This window comes from Armigeres subalbatus, chromosome 3 (genome assembly GCF_024139115.2).
Source record: "Armigeres subalbatus isolate Guangzhou_Male chromosome 3, GZ_Asu_2, whole genome shotgun sequence".
Classification (NCBI taxonomy): domain Eukaryota; kingdom Metazoa; phylum Arthropoda; class Insecta; order Diptera; family Culicidae; genus Armigeres; species Armigeres subalbatus.
This window is the reverse complement of record NC_085141.1, coordinates 258006576-258026963: the sequence shown is the minus strand read 5'-3', so window position 1 is coordinate 258026963 and position 20388 is coordinate 258006576. Positions and strand designations below refer to the sequence as shown.

At 37.5% G+C, this 20388-nt stretch overlaps 1 protein-coding gene across 5 annotated transcripts in view; it reads left to right on the top strand.

Annotated features, from left to right (window-relative positions):
* Window positions 1-20388, top strand: part of LOC134223805 (protein Teyrha-meyrha) — a 105506-nt gene that overhangs the window by 12498 nt on the left and 72620 nt on the right. For 3 of the 5 annotated variants that reach the window (XR_009982726.1, XM_062703010.1, XM_062703009.1), the window contains exons 2-4: window positions 2497-2727; window positions 2788-2992; window positions 15872-15943. Coding sequence is in view for 4 of the 5 variants with exons in the window: in XM_062703010.1 (XP_062558994.1) it covers window positions 2497-2727; window positions 2788-2992; window positions 15872-15943 (508 nt within the window). In the remaining variant the exon portion in view is untranslated. The remainder of the gene's footprint in view (window positions 1-2496; window positions 2728-2787; window positions 2993-15871; window positions 15944-20388) is intronic. The other 2 variants (XM_062703011.1, XM_062703013.1) reach the window with 2 other exon arrangements.

Sequence of the window (20388 nt, the reverse complement as noted above, 5' to 3'; positions counted from 1 at the left end):
AAATGAAATTTCCTGACTCTCACGACCATTTCTTGAAAAAAAAAAACAGTTTGAGATGTTTTGAATGTGTTCGTATTTATTTTTTAGTTCCCTTTTTAGTTTAACCAGAAATGTAAAGCAGTTTATAATTCACAAATCTCGATAAGACAACTCTTTATCAAAGTTGCTCTTTGATGTTAGATGTTATAAACATTCTTTCCAGTGGAAGTGTTTAACATAATAAACATCATAGAAGCAGTTCAGAGTCTAAATAAGATCCGTGAAAGTTCGGAGTGATTTATCTTATGAGATTCCTAGGCTGCTGAATTAGACAATGATTCAAGTATTATTTATGATATTCGATTATTTCAAAACCATTATTCGTATTCTAATGGTTATTGTTATTGGTTATTGCAAGCGACACGCGCATACGACTACGGCTTTGAATTTAGCTAAAGTAGACACTATATGCTTGTTTCTGTCTCGACAACTTGAACGATCTCATAAAATAATACAAAAAGTTTACATCTTGTGAACTGGGAAGCCATTCGGCAGTTTTTGACCGAATTCAGTGAATGAAAAATCTGGATGATTAGATGATAGCAGAACCCCGACCATCTTCTGAGCCTAGGGAGGTTCTACGATGCTCTTAGGAAACTCGGATATATATTTCGGATTCCTGAAACAGATTCGGAATCCCATTATTTGTTATGGAATCCATATGCATCAAAGTATGGCAAACAAATTTTAGAAAAGAAAATTACTTTCAGCTTTTAGTGGACTGTCTTTACTTGTCTTAAGACGAGTTTGCACAATCCCATTTAATTCCTCCGTTTCAGGGTGAAAAAAAAACACTTGATAATATTGGGAATAGTTTTGCAAAAGACCAAGATAGACCACTTGGGCAAGGGAGATTTAAAGTCTTTAAAAAATATCCGCGTGGTTTCAAGAGGCCACATCAACCCAGGCCAAATTTTAATCGTTATTCTCCCTTGCTTTGTTGAGGCTTCACCGCCATGAGCAGGACTGACAATAGACAATTCTTCAAGTGGTAGCTGCCATGCGAAGATTTCTATTAATCCTTTGTAATAATGATTTTGAGGTAACGTATGAAGATGTTATAAATGTTATGTTACCAAAGATTTATACAAATGGTAGATTGTTTATTTAAGACGTCGCGCCATTATGTTTCTAACTATTCCGTCTATAATGTCATGCAATCATAGGTGAAGAAGTCATAACTGCGCGACTATCTTCGTGGAAGGCATGCGGCGCGAAGAAAGCGAATAGGTGTTACAACACAACTCCAGACTCTATTTTTTCGCTTTCTTCATACGACGAGAAGGACTTTTATCAGCCCTGGCCCATGAAGCTCTGGGTCTACCTCTACTTTGATATTCAGTCGGATTCCAATTTAGCGCTTGCTTACTAACATTGATTTCGCTCTTTTAAAATGTTGATAACAGTGATACGTATTAAATATCATCGGTTGATGAATACTTCCTGCTTTTGTATGATATGTTGATTTTTTTCCTAAAAACGAGACCTAAACCAAAACGTTATCAACCTGGGTAACTCAAATCAACAAATTATCAATCTGCTCTCACGCATCGTATTCTTATAGCAATTTTCGATCAACCATGAAAATGTTAATTTGAAAATAAATTAATGATTTTCATAATAATTAGTTAACATGAAAATGTTTTTTGCTGATTTTAAACTAATGTTTTATTTTTTGTTATTATAGTGTATTATAGAATCGAAAACAGGTAATCTACAATTTGTCAATCTAACGTTCATTTTGATGTACAATTTTGAAGTATGAAAATGAAAGCAAAATTTAAAAAAATGCACGGTTGTTTACGAATACAGCACATGGAATCAAAACTCAAATCAAATGAAAGACACTTGATGCTGCAAAATAACATCAAATCAATATATTTTTACGTAAGTTACTATTTTTCATTGTTTTGTGATCCAAACTATTATTCTTGAAATACATAGTCGAGTAGCTCCCATTTGTTTGTTTAACAAACGACCCAGTTTAAGTCCTTATAAACAACTGAGAAAAAAGAAAACTGCAATTAATTAGTGTGGTGGAGCGTGAAGTTCGGTAAGTGATGAACTTTAAGCCTAAGAAAAATCACTCTGAAGTAAAAAAAACGTGAAGTTCAGTCGGGCTGATCGCGATATCCGGATCACGGACGAAATGCTTCTACTTCGTCTCACAGAAAAATAAAAGTGAATAGGTTAGGATTCTTTCAGCTAATTGCTTGAATAATATTTTACAAGCGTCGCAAAGAATAATCCTGGAAACAAAAAAAAGTCATATATTACGAGGCACACTAAAAATTCATAGCCATGCAACAACATTGGAACAGAGAAGAATAAATTGTTTTCGAATGCAGCAAGTGTATGCAATAACTTTCTCCATTATCCACCATAAAGCTAATGTCAAATGCGTCACCCTCTTAATCCATTCCACAAATTATCAAATCAATCATAACATCCTTCAAGCTACCGGACGCCAAAGACCTGCACCATCTTTCGCTAATGAGTGGCTACGGAGCCCATCTGCTGCACGGCTTCCAGCCCCATTTCCTGCACCCGCTCAACCCGGCCGTATCGACGGCCAACGGAACGAGTCCCTTCGGTGGCGGGGGAGCGTTCGTTAAACCGTTCCCTTCGAACCTGCCGCTACCGTCCGCCTTCGCACCGCCCAAATGTCTCGGATTTGGCATCGACCAAGTAAGAATTTAAATGACGGCACCCGCCTGCCCAAAGGCAGTTTACGATAAGTGATGTCAGAATATCTTTTCAAAGGGGCTGCTGTTCGGTAGTAGTACCGGTTCGGAATCGTTCCGGACGTCGGACTCGTCCAGCCCAGCATGCGCATCGCTATCACCGCCAGCCAAAGATGAATCCATGGAAGGACAAACCAGCGAGGAAGGCGATCGGGATCGAGATCGGATATGCAGCCCGGAACGAAGTCCCGAAACACCTGGCTTCAGACGTGAGTACCACTTTGCTTCCCTCAATTAGTACGAACATATATTTACAAATCGCCACAAATAGCTGTGGGATTTGGACGTTCTAATGAATCGGCATAAATCGCTTTAATGTTCTACGCCTTTCACCGTACAACACTTCCGAAAATAGTGGAAAAGAAAGCGATAATTAATTTTTATTATTATTGTCGAAGCGTGCCACATTTCGGTGGAAATCTGTTAACACCATTTTTCATCCGGACGAGATTCCACCGGAAAAAAGGCTGCCGTCATTCATTCATGTGGCCACACCATCCGAAGTGTAGCGAACAGAACATGCCTTGCCACTTATCCGAAAATTCTCATGCTCTCTGACCTTACTCGCTCTTGTTCCTTCCTACGCTTTGGCTCATTCCCAAACAGGGCAATTTTCGGGAAAAGTTATGATATTTGGGATCGAATTACTGTATACTTATGTATACGTCTCCCGAGGGTTCAACTGCCAAAGGTGGCCGGGCACAGCAGCGAGACAAAAATTTCCCGAGAAAAAAGGGTTCGACAGTTGGTGATGTAAAGCCGAAAAGAACTCGCAAAGACAATGGCAGAAAATCCATCCAGATAGTCGTAAATTTCGGCCTCCCACTACTGCCGGTCAGAGGCCAAGCGGCAACGACAACGACGAATCTAGCAGAGGCGTTAAAATGTAATTGAAGAACGCGTGTAAACACGGCGTCTGGAACGTTGTGTCGAGTGGATGATATTTTTGAAGATTGTAGTAATGATGATTTGGATGGATCGCAGAAGATTCAGAACATTTAATACAGCCACGTGTAATGAAAAAATGATCATTATTACGATGGCAACAATATCTTACAATGATCTTCTTCTTCTATGACTCTACATTCCAACTGGAACTTGGCCTGCTTTTCAACTGTATGTTGTTCTATTTGTATTTCCTCAATTATTAATTGAAAGTTTTTCTTTGCCCGCCATTGCGTGAGTATGTATCTTGTGTGGCAAATACAACGGCCTGGATACACTACGCCCAGGGAGCTGAGTATGTTTCCAATTAGAAAACATCCTAGGTCGAACTGAAGCATTCAGTACACTGTTTGTCTAATTGACAAATATTTGCTAAAATTCAACAAATATATTTGCTTTGTGTGTACTGACTTGTCAAATATTCGTTTATCAAATATTTGCAACACTGCGCAAAACAAATATTTGCAGAAATGACAAATCGTGTACTGTCAAAACTTCAAATATTTGATGATGTTTGCAACTCTTTAACGATGTTGAGTTGCAAATACTTACAAATAATTTTAAACTTGAACGAATCTATCAAAACAAATCAGGAAAAATAACATTGTCCTATTTGTTTCAAGTGTGTTCGGGTATAGTAGATGGTTAAGTGCGTACATAAATCCTAAAATAAAAATTTATGGATTTTCTACGATTAATATTTGCGGATTATCCTCAATGCAGTTGGGGGAGTTTCACGATTCTTCAAATCGTTGAGAGATCCGGTTCCACTGATATTTCATTGGAAATTTGATTTAAAAACAGATTATTCCACTCATATGGTGTAATCGGACCTGGGGACCCAAATGTTCGGGGAAAACAGAGGAACATTGACCGACCATAGAGGAACATAGGACAAGGGAATCCCAAACATGGGGTAATAAAATCTATATACATAAATATGAATTTCTGTCTGTCTGACCCTTATAGACTCGGAAACTACTGAACCGACCGGCGTGAAAATTTGTATGCATAGGTTTTTGGGGCCGGGGAAAGTTCTTAACATGGCTTGAGATCCCTTCCCTCTTTGGAAAGAGGGGTTCTTATACAAATAAAACACAAATTTCATCATAACTCGAGAATTAATCAAGTAAATGGAACCAAATCTGGCATGTGGAGGTTTTGGAAGCGAAGATATGTTTCTGCGGTTTGAAATCTCTCTCCCTCATGGGAAGGGGGGCTCTCTTACAAATGAACCAGAACTAATTAAAGAATGAATCAATTTTAGACGAAACGAAGCTCGTCGGATCTGGTATGTACTAAAAAATAAAATTAGAAAGAACTGTTCATGAGAAAAAAGTCGTATGTAATCCTCCTTGATAGGGTGGCGAGTTTTATAAATATGCAATAACAAAACAGTAAAATTCTAGAGCACTCATTTTCAACAGAGATTATAGAAGTTCCTCAAGTTCCATCATAATGGATTACTGCTTATGGATAACTTAAATGAACTTAAAAGGTACTTGTCATAAGACGAGTTTGTACAATCCCATTGAAATTCCACCACTTAATTGTATCTTGACAGATACGTATTTCGACCACAACAGTAAGGCCGTCTTCAGTGTCTCGTACTTGACTCGACTCGCTACAAGTACGAGACACTGAAGACGGCCTTACTGTTGAGGTCGAAATACGTATCTGTCAAGATACAATTAAGTGGTGGAATTTCAATGGGATTGTACAAACTCGTCTTATGACAAGTGAAGACATTCCACTAAAAAGCTCAAAATAATTTTCTTAACTTAAAAGGTAGTCAAAATCGGCTGCGGACATTCTGACGAAGTTCTTGTACAATTTAGGATGATTGCTGCGTAGCTCTTGCAACAATTCGGCGTCTGTTTCTCGACCCCGTCATGAAACCAAACTCTGCTGCATGGTTGGTATTCGTCCTCATCCTTCATAAGCAAATAGCTATACAGGCAAAAATGACCGCAACTGAAGATGCCATCTGTTCCATATTGAATTACAAACACAGCAAAACATCAATGTCTAATGAGAGTTTGACGCCAAACAATGTACTGTCTTTTGAACAACATTTGACAAATAATAAAACCAAATTTTTAAATGTAATATTTGACAAATAAGTTATATTCAAATATTTGCTCATCGTGTACTGGCACATGTCAAATAATCAGCAAACGTCAAATTTTGTTAAAACATGCTATGACAAATATTTGTCGATTAAGCAAACAGTGTACTGAATGCTTGAGTATCGAACTCGCCATCTCCGAATTGGCAATCTTGCATCTTTGCTCGCAAGGCCCTGGAGACCCCCAATGATGATGCAATGATATGTAATGCTTATAAAATCTTCCGAACTTGGACGTACATTTAATCATAGAATTAGAACCTAAAGTATAAATTTGATAGTTCCGTTGAAACATCAGCATGCAGTCGAACTGGATATTGTATCGTAGTTTCTGATTTAATCTTTGCGTTCTTCTTGTCATCACCAACTGGGTCGTCCACCAACGACAGACCCAGGTCCTTCAAATTGCTCCAGAAGACCAGAAGTAGTGAACATTCAAGTTTTAGCGCCAAAATCAGTCATTTATCGAAGAGACGAGCCAGCCTTGGGCTGAAAGTCTCGATAATAAAGAATAAAAAAAAGTCATTTATCGACTTTATCCTCATGCTTTCCGATCAGGAAGCTAATAATGAATGTATAATGGTACGAGAAAGTCTCGTAATTAAAGATATTTATAATAGTAATATAAAATGGATCATTGACGACTACACCGCTACCAGGACGTTCGGCTTACCTCAGCGGAATTGTCCAATGGTCCATTTTATATACAAGTATGGGATGCAAACCGAAATGAAAAAAAAATTCTCTCACTTTAATCATCACCAACATCAGCCGGCGCGCTATAGACTCCCTTCAATCATACAACATCAATTTCCCACGCCCGATATTCTCTACTGCAGAAATAGTAAGCGCCTCGAGCTCTATTGATCCATCAAATGGCCCTGGTTCGGATAAGCTGCCGCCAAGCTTTATTCATAAGTGCTCCGATGTGCAGGGACTTCTAGTTTGTCTATTATTTGGGTTCGCGACATTAGGCATAAGTACGTTAGGTATAGTGGACATTAGGCATAACGAACATTAGGCATAATGTACGTTAGTCATAATGGACGTTTGGCATAATTCTGCCTTCTTTATATCATAGGCTGTTCTTCGGATCATTTTATGCCTAACGTCTATTATGCATAACGTCCTTATGCCTAACGTACTGATGCCTAGCGGGGTAAACCCCTATTATTCAATCTGTCTCTGACGCAGGGTGTCTTCTCGGATCTTGGAAACAAACGGTACAGTACAGTACACAAAACGGATACACAAAACACAAAACGGGTAGCAGCAGCGCCGTAGCGTATGGTTGGCCAGGTTGGCCCCCGCCAAGGGCGCCGGGCCTTAGGGGGCGCCGAAATCCAGAATTGCGTTATAAGAAATAACGACAAATTCAATCAAGGTTTTTTACGCGGTTGTAGTTGATTAATTTCCTTTTACAGCTTTTCAAATACCACTTGAACTTTTTGGTGGGGTTAACTCATTGTTCTATTGATGCTGAAGATCTTTATCGGCTAAAATCAAACCGTGTAAAAAACCTTGATATATTCTCAAATACGCCGCGTCAAAGTGTTTAATACTCAAGCTTTTAACAGACGATTCCCTTGGGGACTACATCCGTAATCAACCGTTTGACTAATTTCCGAAAGGCCCTTTTCCATCAATAACTGATGCAGGTATCAGAACGTCGGCCAAGGTAGCATCTCCACTGCCTTTTTCATCATTTACCTGATGGAAAAGGAAGTGGAAAATAGAAAGGAACAGAAAATTCAAATGGAAATAAGAATGGAACAAGCTTCTGGGGAAGAAGCCCTAGATGAGGACTTCAATAAGCTGAAGGCGAAACACAGAGTACGTAGACTGTAAAGAACGCGTATGTTTTTTGTTCGTGACTAAGAAATCTAAACCATTTTCAAATAATAGATACTCGGAAGTAGCTCTCTAATTTTATCTCTCATTTTATACCGGCAAATTATTTGAGGCTCAAAAACAAACCATTGTGACATTTTCGATTCCTTCAAACCAGACATGATGGTGAAAAAACAAGCAAAACCCATTGAATTCCACCACTTAATTGTATCTTGACAGATACGTATTTCGACCTCAACAGTAAGGGCGTCTTCAGTGTCTCGTACTTGAATTTGATGAGTGAATGTTCAATGTGTTATGTCTGTTTGTCTGTGCTTTAACGATCAATTTGAATATGATTATGTGCGCGTTTCACAACTAGAGGCGGTAGCGTCGTAATCCTTCGAATTTGACATCTCCCTCAAGCGCCTTCTGGTGACAATGCCATACGAAATATTGTTTCGTCTAACATGCTCGCAAGATGGTGGTAGAGGAGTTAGGCGATGGATTTTTCACAAAAATGTTCAAGCTGTTACGTCTGTTTGTCTGTGAAAGCAATATTGTCCAAATTAATGAAACGATCCTGTTTTCTTTAGTCTACGTGTAAAGGAAATTGTCTTGCCTCTTGTCCTAGTTTTTGGGGTCACTCAATGCAATCATTTCAAATTATGTTCAATATTATGTTTTAGTTTCAAATTACAATTAATGGTTTTGTAACGCGAACGTTGCATTTATAATTTCGTTTTTGCGTGTTTAAAACTTCCTTCCGATCAGATTCGATACCAGCATAAGCAGCAAAGCACAATGGTCGAAACCCGTGATTTGATGAACTTAATTGTTTCGTGCCCAAACGGCTGATATGATTGCCTACAGAAAAAAAAATCACAAAAATATTGCCCATATTTGAGTGGATTTTACTTTTCAATAGTACCTACTATTGAAAAAGTTGGAGATCTAATTTTTTTATACAAACGTGATAAAAAAAGTTTCTTCGGAAAAGTAGTAGATCTACCACAAATATGGCATTTTGCTATAGAAACTTTTTTCCTACGATGAATACTTTCGGAGATATGAGTGTTTTTTATGGAAACTCCCTCAAATTTAGTATTTTTGGTATAACCTTTTTTCTAAACATAACTCAGCATTGCATTGTTCTACAAAAATGTGAGAACTAAAAAACTACGCGTTTTGATATATAAAACTATATTAAAAGTTAAGGAACTTTTAAAGTCAATTTCACATTGATTTCAATTGCGTATAGGGGAGAAGGTGGCAAACCGAATCACAATGTCAAGAACTCTTCTGAAAGTACAGATTTCATACTATAAAGCAGTAAAAAGTTTCGTGAGTACCAAATCATAAACAAAGAATTGGGGTACTTCACAAGTATGGAGTTTTCTTTAGAAAAAAACATTATTTTTCAATAAGATGCGTATAGGGGAGAGGGTGGCACACCGGGACACAAGGTTAGGCACATTTTAGAAAGTTTTCATTCTATAGTTTGAAGGTGTGAAGGTTTGGTGAGTGCCAATTCACACATAAATAACTAGAATTGTATCAACAGTGTCTTGCTTTTGATGATACAGTACTCTTCTGGTTATTCTCGTATGAGGTAAGGCGTTTCGAATGAAGTGACAATTGTCGATACCTCCCATCTAAAATACACGGTCGTTTCACGTGAGACGTGTCGAAATCGACAATTCTTGGGACATTCGAGACGCAGAACAAGCACATCTACTTCGTAAATCTTTCTCGGCCTATTGCGGTTAGATGTTTGACGACAATGCAGTGTTGTGCTGAATCATAATCAGACGATAATGATTGCAATTTTCACGTGAAAACAGTAGGCGAGTTGTCGCCGGCGACAACTTCTCAAATACTGTACTCAAACGATAATAAGCACAGAATTTTCATTTAAAAATTAATCTTTACTATGATCAGCTAATTGTCAACAGTCCCGTTATATCTGCTATTTGGCGTTATGGTTTCATGGTAGTGAGCATGAGCATGAGCATGAGCATTATGACCGCACAATTCGTAGTTGCTACTCCGTGATTGACTGAACCTGCGAAATTGTACAGAGAACACAATGAATGGGGCTTGGGGCTAGCTACCCATTCTCAATGTACACGTTTCGGGAGCTCAAATATTTAAAGTCAATAACGGCGCCGGCCACGTCCTTACGGTCATATAGGAATGGAAGGATCGTTAGTCCGACTCTCATTGCTACTAGAGACCGAGTATACCTCTGCATCTCCACGATTGTCTTGGGATAGGATTTCGTTTTAGTTACAAAGGATAATTTATCTGGATTCACTTTGGTAAGTGATGCGATCTATGGGATGGGAAAGAACACTAATATTTTGGCCGACCGCGCGATCGTTCAGCTGTCCGAAACAAGAGAGATCACGCACTGAACTGTTTAATTTTCATTACCGGCCGCGCAATGCAGAACACAATACTTCGGCCGACCGCGCGATCGTTCTGCTGTCCGAAACAAGAGAGATCACACACTGAACTGTTTAATTTTCATTACCGGCCGCGCAATGCAGAACACAATACTTCGGCCAACCGCGCGATCGTTCTGCTGTCCGAAACAAGAGAGATCACGCACTGAACTGTTTAATTTTCATTACCGGCCGCGCAATCTTGGCGTTATGGTTTCATGGTAGTAAGGAAAAAGTGTTCAATATGTAACAGTAAGTGCTTCAAATCAAGATACGATTTTCAATCGATTCTTAATCGCTGGCGAGTTTTTATCATCTGATAATTTAAAAGTAATTTGATTTTTCCCAACCCTGCTACAATGTCGATATGGCGGGGTAATTTTTCGGTCTGGTAAAATAAATTGTCTTATTAGATAAGAGTACACCATTAAGCTAGTTTCTTGGATATACAAATGCAAAAATAGTAGTTTGGTATAGAATCCTGGAAATTGATAACTATGTAATTACAAAATAAACATTAAATAAGTAGCAATGTGTAGCGAAAGATGCTTTCTTACCGACACAGAAGAAGACAGGGAGAAAGATGTCAAACATTGTCAAATAGTTATGTGATAGCTTGTGCTGCATTAAACAGTAGTGATAGATATTTCGTGGGCGCTAATTAAGTGAATAATTATGTTACATATTTATATATTTTTAAGCCACATTTAATATTTTTTTTAAATTGTTCATAGGAAGACAGGTGGCGCTACTACTCTCTTGGGAAAATAATATTAATATAATTAATTTTTAAGTCGATGCCTGAAATGGGATTTCTTCCAGCAAAACCACTCGAACCCTATTGGGTGGCTTCTTAAAATTGGTAATTATTATTTTAAATATTTTTGGTTACTTAATAGTCTTTTCCAGGATATTGAGCGTTGGCTCACGTTAAAGAATGATCAAATTGGTGATTTTAAAAGTATTTAAAAATACTCGCAATGTTTGACATGTTTATTATAATATTTTTACCACGAGACGAGCCAGCCTCGGGCTGAAAGTCTCGATAATAAAGACAAACAATAATAATAATAATAATATTTTTACGTTTTCTATTAGGATTCTATATTCCACATACATTGAGGAATCATTCTTCTCTACTGGTTTCTCTATTTATTAGTTTAAAGTCTCTTTCTTTGCGAAAAAAAAGTCTATTTTAATATTATAAAGCTTACTGAGCATTTTGATTCGGCTTACAACTTTCGTACAACTTTCGTACAACTTCCGAAAATATGCATTATGAAAACAATGTTTTCATTGCAAAATGTCATATTTTTTCTAGGTTCACAACTTCCACTAGATCAACAACATCTTGCAGAAAGACGGCTAAGAATGGTCCCATCTCTTCCATCTACGCATATAAAATTACGAAGTAGAGTATAATACTGTCCTTTGGGGAGAAACAGGTTTAAATAATGTGCGTGTCAAGTTGAGCCGAGATCTAGCTGACAGAGCATGAGCATGAGCATGAGCATGATGACCGTGCATTTCGTAGTTGCTACTCCGTGATCGACCAGAACAATCGCAATTGCACAGGGAACCAATGGATAGAAGCATGGGATTTGCACTCCAACCTCAATGTGCACAGTCCGAGAGCTCTAGTATTTTGGAAGGTCGATAACGGCGCTGGCCACGTCCTCACGGTCATCGGGGATGGGAAGGAATTGATGATGCAGTCACTCGCCCACTGCAAGCCGAGAACACCTCTGCACTCGCCACGAGTTCCTGCGGAATTTTATTGGAATCTGGGGGTTAGGGGTTTTATGGCAGAGGTTCGTCTTGGTTAACGGGTTGCCAATGTGATAGTAATGAAAGGGTGGTGTAGTATTCTAATTCGCTCATTTCGAATTCTAACAGTTACCTGCTAGAACTAATCAAGTTGTAGTTTTAGGGGGATAGAAGATAGAAATGGTATGAAAGCCCATTTCCAGTTCTAGCGATTGCTAGAACATGAGAAATATATGAAAAGATACAAAGTAGGAGAATGGAACGAGCCTGGGATTGAACCCACGACCTCCTGCGTATGAGGCAGAGGCGGTAGCCATATGACCACCAAGCCCGTTTCTAGCCGAGATCTAGCTGACAGAGCAAGACAAAAACAAGACTCTCGGCAAGGAAATTCTCTAATGCAACATAACAACAGTATCACGCAGAGCTAAATTTGGCCTTTCAGGTGCCGCACACTTTGATTGTTATTTTCTTGTTGAAAATATAATTGTTGTTTGATGACAGAATTTATTTAATTTGATGCGTAGATTCAAGGGCTTCCTTTCAGGTATTGTTGAAGGCGACCCTAGTTGTTTATATACGAATTGGCACTCACTGAACCATCACAACTACAATCCATAAAGTAAAAACTTTCTACAATGCGCCTGACATTGTGTCCTGGTGTGCCACACTCTCCCCTTATTTACGCACATCATTGAAAAATAGTGTTTTTTTTTTAAAGAAGATTCCATACTTGTGAATTACGCCAATTCTCGCTTAATTTTTCAAAAGGACCTAAGTAACATTTTTTTCATGAATTAATTTGAATAGCGCATTCAACAGAACAACATGAAAGCGTTTGATTGCAGTACTCAAATTAAATCATGAAAAAAATGTTACTTAGGTCCTTTTGAAAAGTTAAGCGAGAATTTTTTTGATCATGAATTGGCACTCACGAAACTTTCACTACTTTATAATATGAAGTCTGAACTTTCAGAAGAGTACTTGACTTTGTGATTCGGTTTGCCACGCAATTGAAATCGGAGTGAAGTTGGCTTTAAAAGTTCCATAACTTTAAATATCATTGTCGTAGCAAAGTTTTATATATATCAAAACGCGTAGTTTTTTAGTGCTCACATTTTTGTAGAACATCACGAATCTGAGTTTTGTTTAGAAAAAAGTTATACCAAAAATACAAAAGTTTCCATAAAAAACGTTATCTCCGAAAGTATTTATCGTACGAGGAAAGTTTTTATAGAAAAATGTCATATTTTTGCTAGATCTACAACTTTTGTCGAAAAAACTTTTTTTATCACGTTTGTGGAAAAATGCTAGATTTTCTACTTTTTCAATAGTAGGTACGATTCGTCTTGAGCTTGGCTGTGTTTAGAAATTTAAAAAGGTAGATATTTCTCCTAGGATAGTTCGAATACCACAAAAATGCGAAAAAGTTTATAAGTGAAGAAATCTAGAAAGATCCTACATAAACCGATCTAGAGTGCGTACTGTAAAAATTGATATTCGACACGCAAATGTTCCAAACCCTAGCAATACAGGCCACGTTCTGCAAGTAATAAATATTAAGGAAGGAATTTATAGAGCCAATTACGGGCCGATCCTGAAGTATTTTTTCTGACACGCCGCGGGACACAAAAAATGAAGCCGAGTGCCACATCCGGCCCGCGGGCCATACGTTGGGCAGCCGCAGTGAATACTTTTTGGACTAACTGTATGCCTTATAAAGTATGAAAAGGTTGAATTTGTTGTCCACTAGCATCAGATAGGAATAAGATCCTGCTGTTTGTTTCAATTAATGCTAGAGCTTGTTGGCGTTTAATTTTCTTTTCCTTTTTCAAGCGGGGAACGATTCCCGATTCTATCATTTATATGTGCTAGAAAGAGAAAAATTCACACACACAAACACTCAATCTTAGTGTTTCCGTGACCCGATGAGGGCGCTTCGAACGTGTTGACTGAAAAGGAAAGGGAGCTGTGCGTCTTGTTATTAGCCGTCAAAACTAGACCTAAAATTATGTAGGTTAGTCGAAAAAATGTCAAAATAATCGAAAGGGAGGTAGGAAAAACCGAAATTTTCCACAATTTGATGAAACATCTTACATTTTGGCGAGGCAAAACGCCCTAGCGTGGCTAACCTGCAATGTGCTATGCGTCTCCATGCATTTTGCATACTAGAATTCTGATGAAGAGTTTTCGAAAAGTTAATATTATCAATATGGTCGAGATTTTCTACAATTTAAAGATCGCATCATCTAGTTATAATGTTTAACTGTTGCATGAGGCAAAAATACTGGCCAACATCGTTACAGCTCAGACATTAAAGCAGTATTTGCTTAGCTAGGGCATATTTTTTTCCGAAACTGATGAAATCCTGTGCATTAATTAGAAAAGAATATGAAACGCGAGATCAAGCAGGAAATAGTTGAATGAGTTATATGTGGGGTCAACCTCATTTTCCGAATTAAACTTAAAAGTGACAGGAAGAATTAAAAAAATCACTCGTTCATAAAAAAATTCGTTATCGTTATCTCAAAGAAGCTTTTCCCCATCCCTATTTCATTAAGACATTTTTTTGTCAGATGAAATAAAATAAAATAAATAAATAAATAAATGATGAAAATAATGTATATGGGGACAAGAAAACTAAAATATAAGACACCTTTTTGAACGATTTAGTTATCCGACCTACAGATCTATATGAGAGTGATGGACTAATCTCACCTCTTAGTCCCATTGATAGTACTATCATTTATGAAATGAAAAAATAGATGGATAAATAGTACTTGAAGGTCAAGAAAGCAATGAGTCACCCACCTAGAAACATTTTCAATTTTTTTTCCAAAAGTGCTTTTTCTTGTAAAAGCCAGTGAGAATCTACAAAAACTACATTTTAAGGATATTTTATATATTTATATTTTCGTGAACTAGTGTAAAAAATGTAACATATTTTCTTTTAAAATATTTTACACTTATCATAATCGTGTGACTATTTCATGATCGCACGCAAATTAGCGTAGGGTAAAACGTCCTGTCGTTGTGGTGTGTCCCAATGTTGCGGTAGTGTTAAAATAGTCCATTTCAGATATAATATCATTAAAACGATTGTGGATACGCTAAAACTTTCGAATCAACGACTAGAACAGCTTTTGTTTGACAAAATTCCGTTCCAAATGATGAAAAATAAACAATTTTCATTAAAAAAAATTGAATCCTTTGAGCCTATTTTTGCGGTAGTACTAAGGTCCTATTGTTGTGGTATCGATCTATATAAGAATTGCATGCAATACCGCAACAATAGGACTGACCTTCAACAAATATCGCAACGATAGGCAACTGCATCCTGCATTGCGGTAGTTTGTCTCTATTGTGATAAAAACAAAACAACATAAATTCAGTGCAATTGTCGTAATATTTTCGAAACTATAGTTAACGAGCATCCTATTCAACTACATCAATATGGAAAAAGACCAACAGGTAATTTTTCAAAGAATTTTTAAATCAATTTTGTTTTGACACAGTGCTCACCCCTCTATAATAGGTCGTTTTACCCTAAATACATTTACGAAATGAACTGAACATTCTACTAGATCTTAGTTCTTAAGTAACGAAAACGAGTTCTTTTGATTGCTTAAAAAATGAAGTATTTACTCAATAACTTCATGTAGTGTAGTTTATCGTATATTTTCAAAAGTGCTATATTTATGTGAAATTGATAATACAGCTAAATACATTATATGTTGTAACCAGATTTTTTATTGTTCGATATTTTGTCCCAACTTGTAAAATTATTCGCATACAAAATAAATATTTAATTTCATCTAAAATATTTTCTTATTTGACTTGATATACAGTGTAACGTCGTTTTTATAAGTGACGAGGACACTAGACACCGTGTCTTTGAAATTTTGATTAAATATTCAATAAAAATGGTTACTTCCCAAAATAATATCGAACTTTTGTAATTTCATTCACAGAACTTCTATCACTGTTCGGACCTAAGAACCAATTTTTGTCTTATCTAGATGAACAAAACAAGACAATCAGAAGTAAGTGTGAATCAATTTTTATAAATTATACAGCAGAACACATAATATAAATACCGTGGAATAGTAAGAACTATTTCTAATCTTAAATAGAAATTATTTGAATAAACATTCAAATCAGCTATTCAATATTCATTTCAAAATAATTCATAGCTATAAACACCGTCCAAATGACTCGTGTTTCACTCTATGCTCAGCTTAAAAAACCATCATACAACCGAGCATTGTTTAAATTAACAATTTCTATCTAATGGATTCTTAAGGTTTCCACCGCCTAACCCTAAACAATTTCCTCACTTTGGAAAACCGTGGTGGAAAAATTTACGACCAAACCAAGCGCCATATATCTTCACGCAGGATAAGTTAAGCGTTATGCGCTTCCAAATCCGAAGAATAGTCGTGCGGAAGGCACCATCGCCATCCGAAACCCGGTCATTCAACAAAGCGGAGAGATCACCACAGAACGGCCATAAAGATGCTTCAAATAGATCATCAACCACAGACCTATTGGTCCGCAACGCAACGCACGACTGTTGAGGGGAAACGATTATTTAATTACTAGCTTTATGTACCCGGCCTTGCTCGGAATTGCCAGTTTGATTCGCAGTATTATTTCACAATCGGAATTGGAATAGGTCAAAAGGATAATTGTGTTTTCTTATTGATATTTCATCATTTGATTAAAAGAAGGTAGATTACATTTGAAAACATTGACTGATTTTGAAAATGGGATCAAACCCAAAATCGCTTTATTCCGGGCAAACGTCTATTTCTAAAGAAGGAAAAACATACACCGATGCCTTATTCCGGAAAAACGTCTATTTTAAAGAAATGATCACATTTACCGTCCAGAAGGAAACACTTTAATCATTGCTTTTCTCTGGGCAAACCATGATTTCGATGAAGTGTTGAGTTGATCGATCCCTGTCATCTTCGCCTTCTTAAGAAAAAAGAATGTTTGTTCCAAATTTGGTTGAAATCGGGCAAGGGGTACAGAAGTTATGCTGGAACATTGGATCATTGCATACCTTGCTTTTATTTATTAATCTTGAATCATTATCATATAATTATCATACCTTTTAAAATTTGGAATAAAGGTTACTCGATTATGGATCACTATGCAATTTGATCATTCATAATCATCAATCATTAATCATATCGATCGTTAATCATTAACCATACACATAGTGTGTCAACATTTAATCACGATCGGTAATCGTTAATCATAATCCAACGGTTTTTTCATTATTCATAATCGTTAATTATTGTCAAAAATGAATTTAATCATTAATCATTATCAGTCATCATTTTCAAAAATTATAATTCATTAATCATAATCTTTAATCATAGAGTTGAATGATTTAATCATTTAATCTGCTTAGAATTGGTCCTGGGGTCAGGAGTTACACTGAATTGCCCGTTTTCTAAAGACAACCGCTTTCCTTTACCCTTCCTCTTTTCTCAACGGCCATTTCACCCCTTTGTTATCTTCTCCTAGGGATAGAAAATGTGTGTACCAAATTTGGTTGAAATCGGTACAGGGGTTCAGAAGTTACACTAAATTGCCCGTTTTCTGAACAATACCCCTCCCTTCAGACCCCTACCCCCCTTATCCAAATTTCCCTCCCGTACGATCGGCTCCTCATAGTGAATATGTGTACAAAATTTGATCGAAATCGGTCCTGGGGGTTGGGAGTTACACTGAGTTGCTCGTTTTCCAAAGACAACACCTCCCCCTATACCCTCCCCTTTTTTCCAATGACCATCCCATCCCCTTTGTTATCTTTTCCTTATGATGTAGAATGTGTGTACCAAATTTGGTTGAAATCGGTACAGGGGTTCATGATTTACTTTGAATTGCCCGTTTTCTAAACAAAACCCTTCCCTCCAGACCCCTCCCCCTTTCCCAAATCCCCTCCCATATGATTACCTCCTCGTAGTGAATATGTGTACAAAATTTGGTTGAAATCGGTCCTGGGAGTTGAAAGTTACACAGAATTGTTCGTTTTCTGAACAAAACCCCTCCCACCACCCCTCCCCCTTTTCTACATGACCATCCCACCCCTTTGTTAACTTCCCCTGAGGATAGAGAATGTCTGTACCAAATTTGGTTGAAATCGGTACAGGGGTTCATGATTTACTTTGAATTGCCCGTTTTCTAAACAAAACCCCTCCTCCAGACCCTCCCCTTTCCCAAATCCCTCCCATATGATTACCTCCTCGTAGTGAATATGTGTACAAAATTTGGTTGAAATCGGTCCTGGGAGTTGAAAGTTACACAGAATTGTTCGTTTTCTGAACAAAACCCCACCACCCCTCCCCCTTTTCTACATGACCATCCCACCCCTTTGTTAACTTCCCCTGAGGATAGAGAATGTCTGTACCAAATTTGGTTGAAATCGGCCAAGTGGTTCAGAAGTAGTTAGCGAACATACATACATAGATTGGTTTTTATATATATAGATTTCATCAAACAAATGGTCGCATACCTTGCATTGCCTTCCGTGCTTCGACTACCACGCTGGAATGGAGGTTTTCCCCCTTCACAGCAGTATAGTGAATGGAAAATGCTTCTATCGTGTCGAACACGCCGGCGGCCGGCAGCGCAGCGAGATGGCCCAACAACGATAGATGGATGGATTGGATACTTATTCATCTCAATCGCTTTATTTCATATTTCAAACAACTTAACCCCGTACCAACCTCAGAGCAGCACTACTGTGCTGCTGTGGTGCTTCGCCGGACGATTAGTCTGCTGGTAGACGATGCGACCCGCTGTTGTCATGTTTTCACTAAACGGTCGTGGACAGAAAGACACGATGATTTACAAGCGAAAGATCGAAACGAAAATAAACGATCATCGGAAATGATCTCAAAAGGAACATGGGGAAATGTGTATTTTGTAATTGATCCAAGTGATGTGTTGAGATGTTTGAGGGAGACAGTGTAAACAAAGATGAAATGGGAAGTAACCCGGCACTTGAATATATTTGTCACATTTTTTGTAAGTACTAATTTGAATGAGGACTTAGATGCTCAAATTTATATGTTTCTTTTGTCTTGTCCCATAATATGTCGTTTAAATGTTGATATGAGATATAAATTAAGTTTTACATAATACTCGAGGATTCTTATTCGTCATCTAATAATGTATGTATACATAATTTCAAATCTACTTTCTAGATAGCTGGATATGTAGCTATGAACTATAACTGGATAACCATATCCTTTTTAGGTTTTTGTAAATCTAAAATATATTTTTTAACAAACATAGTCAAGTTCTTTCAGCTTCCTTGATTGTCCAATATGGTTCCTGTTCCAACTGATCTTTTCAATAGAAGTACACTTGTTTATAAGAAGAATATATTCAAGATATTTATTTTCATAACCTCGCCCAAACCGAAGAAACTCTGAACCCTGAAATCCAGATCAAAACTTCGTAAATTACGTTGCACTTTGCCGGCACTCTCATCCAAACTCGAAAACACAAACACGACAATCAATTCCTTAAACAGAATTGCCACCATATGGTTGCAGCTGGAAATTCTTTCGTCTCATTGTTTAGATGTTCTTCGCATTGTTTGGATGGACGCCTTGCATCACTAACAGCGGCCTTTGGCTCGGAATCGAAATGAATCAAACGCGAACGCGGAGTCTATGATTTCAGTTGATTTAAACTAGCTCTGGTCGAACGGGGTTGTACGCAGTACGTACCGAGCAATCGTCTTTAATTTCCTTAAGCCTACGTTATATTTAGACCAAGATACTGTAAGCGAACCGAGATCCGGGTTCATAACTTTGCACGGAAAATAGGAAGTTAATTTGGCATCGAGCGATTGAATTTTGCCGCTGAACTGGGCAGCCGGTATGGCGGTAGGGCAGATAGAGCGTGAGCGACCAATCGATCTTAGTTGTTTGAAAGTATCTTATAAAATAAACATTAGAAGATGAAATTCTATTGTCCGTAATAGTAACTGTTATTCCATGATATCATTTAAAAATTATTTGGGACATTTGGTAGAACGACATCTCGCATAAAGTCATTTGGCGCAAAGGTCATTTGGCATAATTTTGAACTGCAACAAAAGTGTGTGTCATTTGCAGGGAATGCCGAAATCGCTCTCAATAGATAACGAACAACGATAAAAGAGAGGCAAAAACTGTTTCGAGCTATAACAAGCCATGAAAACAAGTTTATCAAACTTGTATACAAATGCGAAAATACCGAATCGGATAGGAAACCCCACCGAAAAGTGGTGATAAAACGCTTAGGGGTAATAAGGACAGTTTTATTTTCACATGGAAAACGTTTTAAAAGTGAGGTCGTGAATCTTAAATCGAAGCACTCTGATGGCTTGAAGTCAATTTAGGTAAAACGGACATGTTAACAAATTAAACTTAAAACAATGAATTTAGTTGATGAACATACATATGCATACAGCATAGGT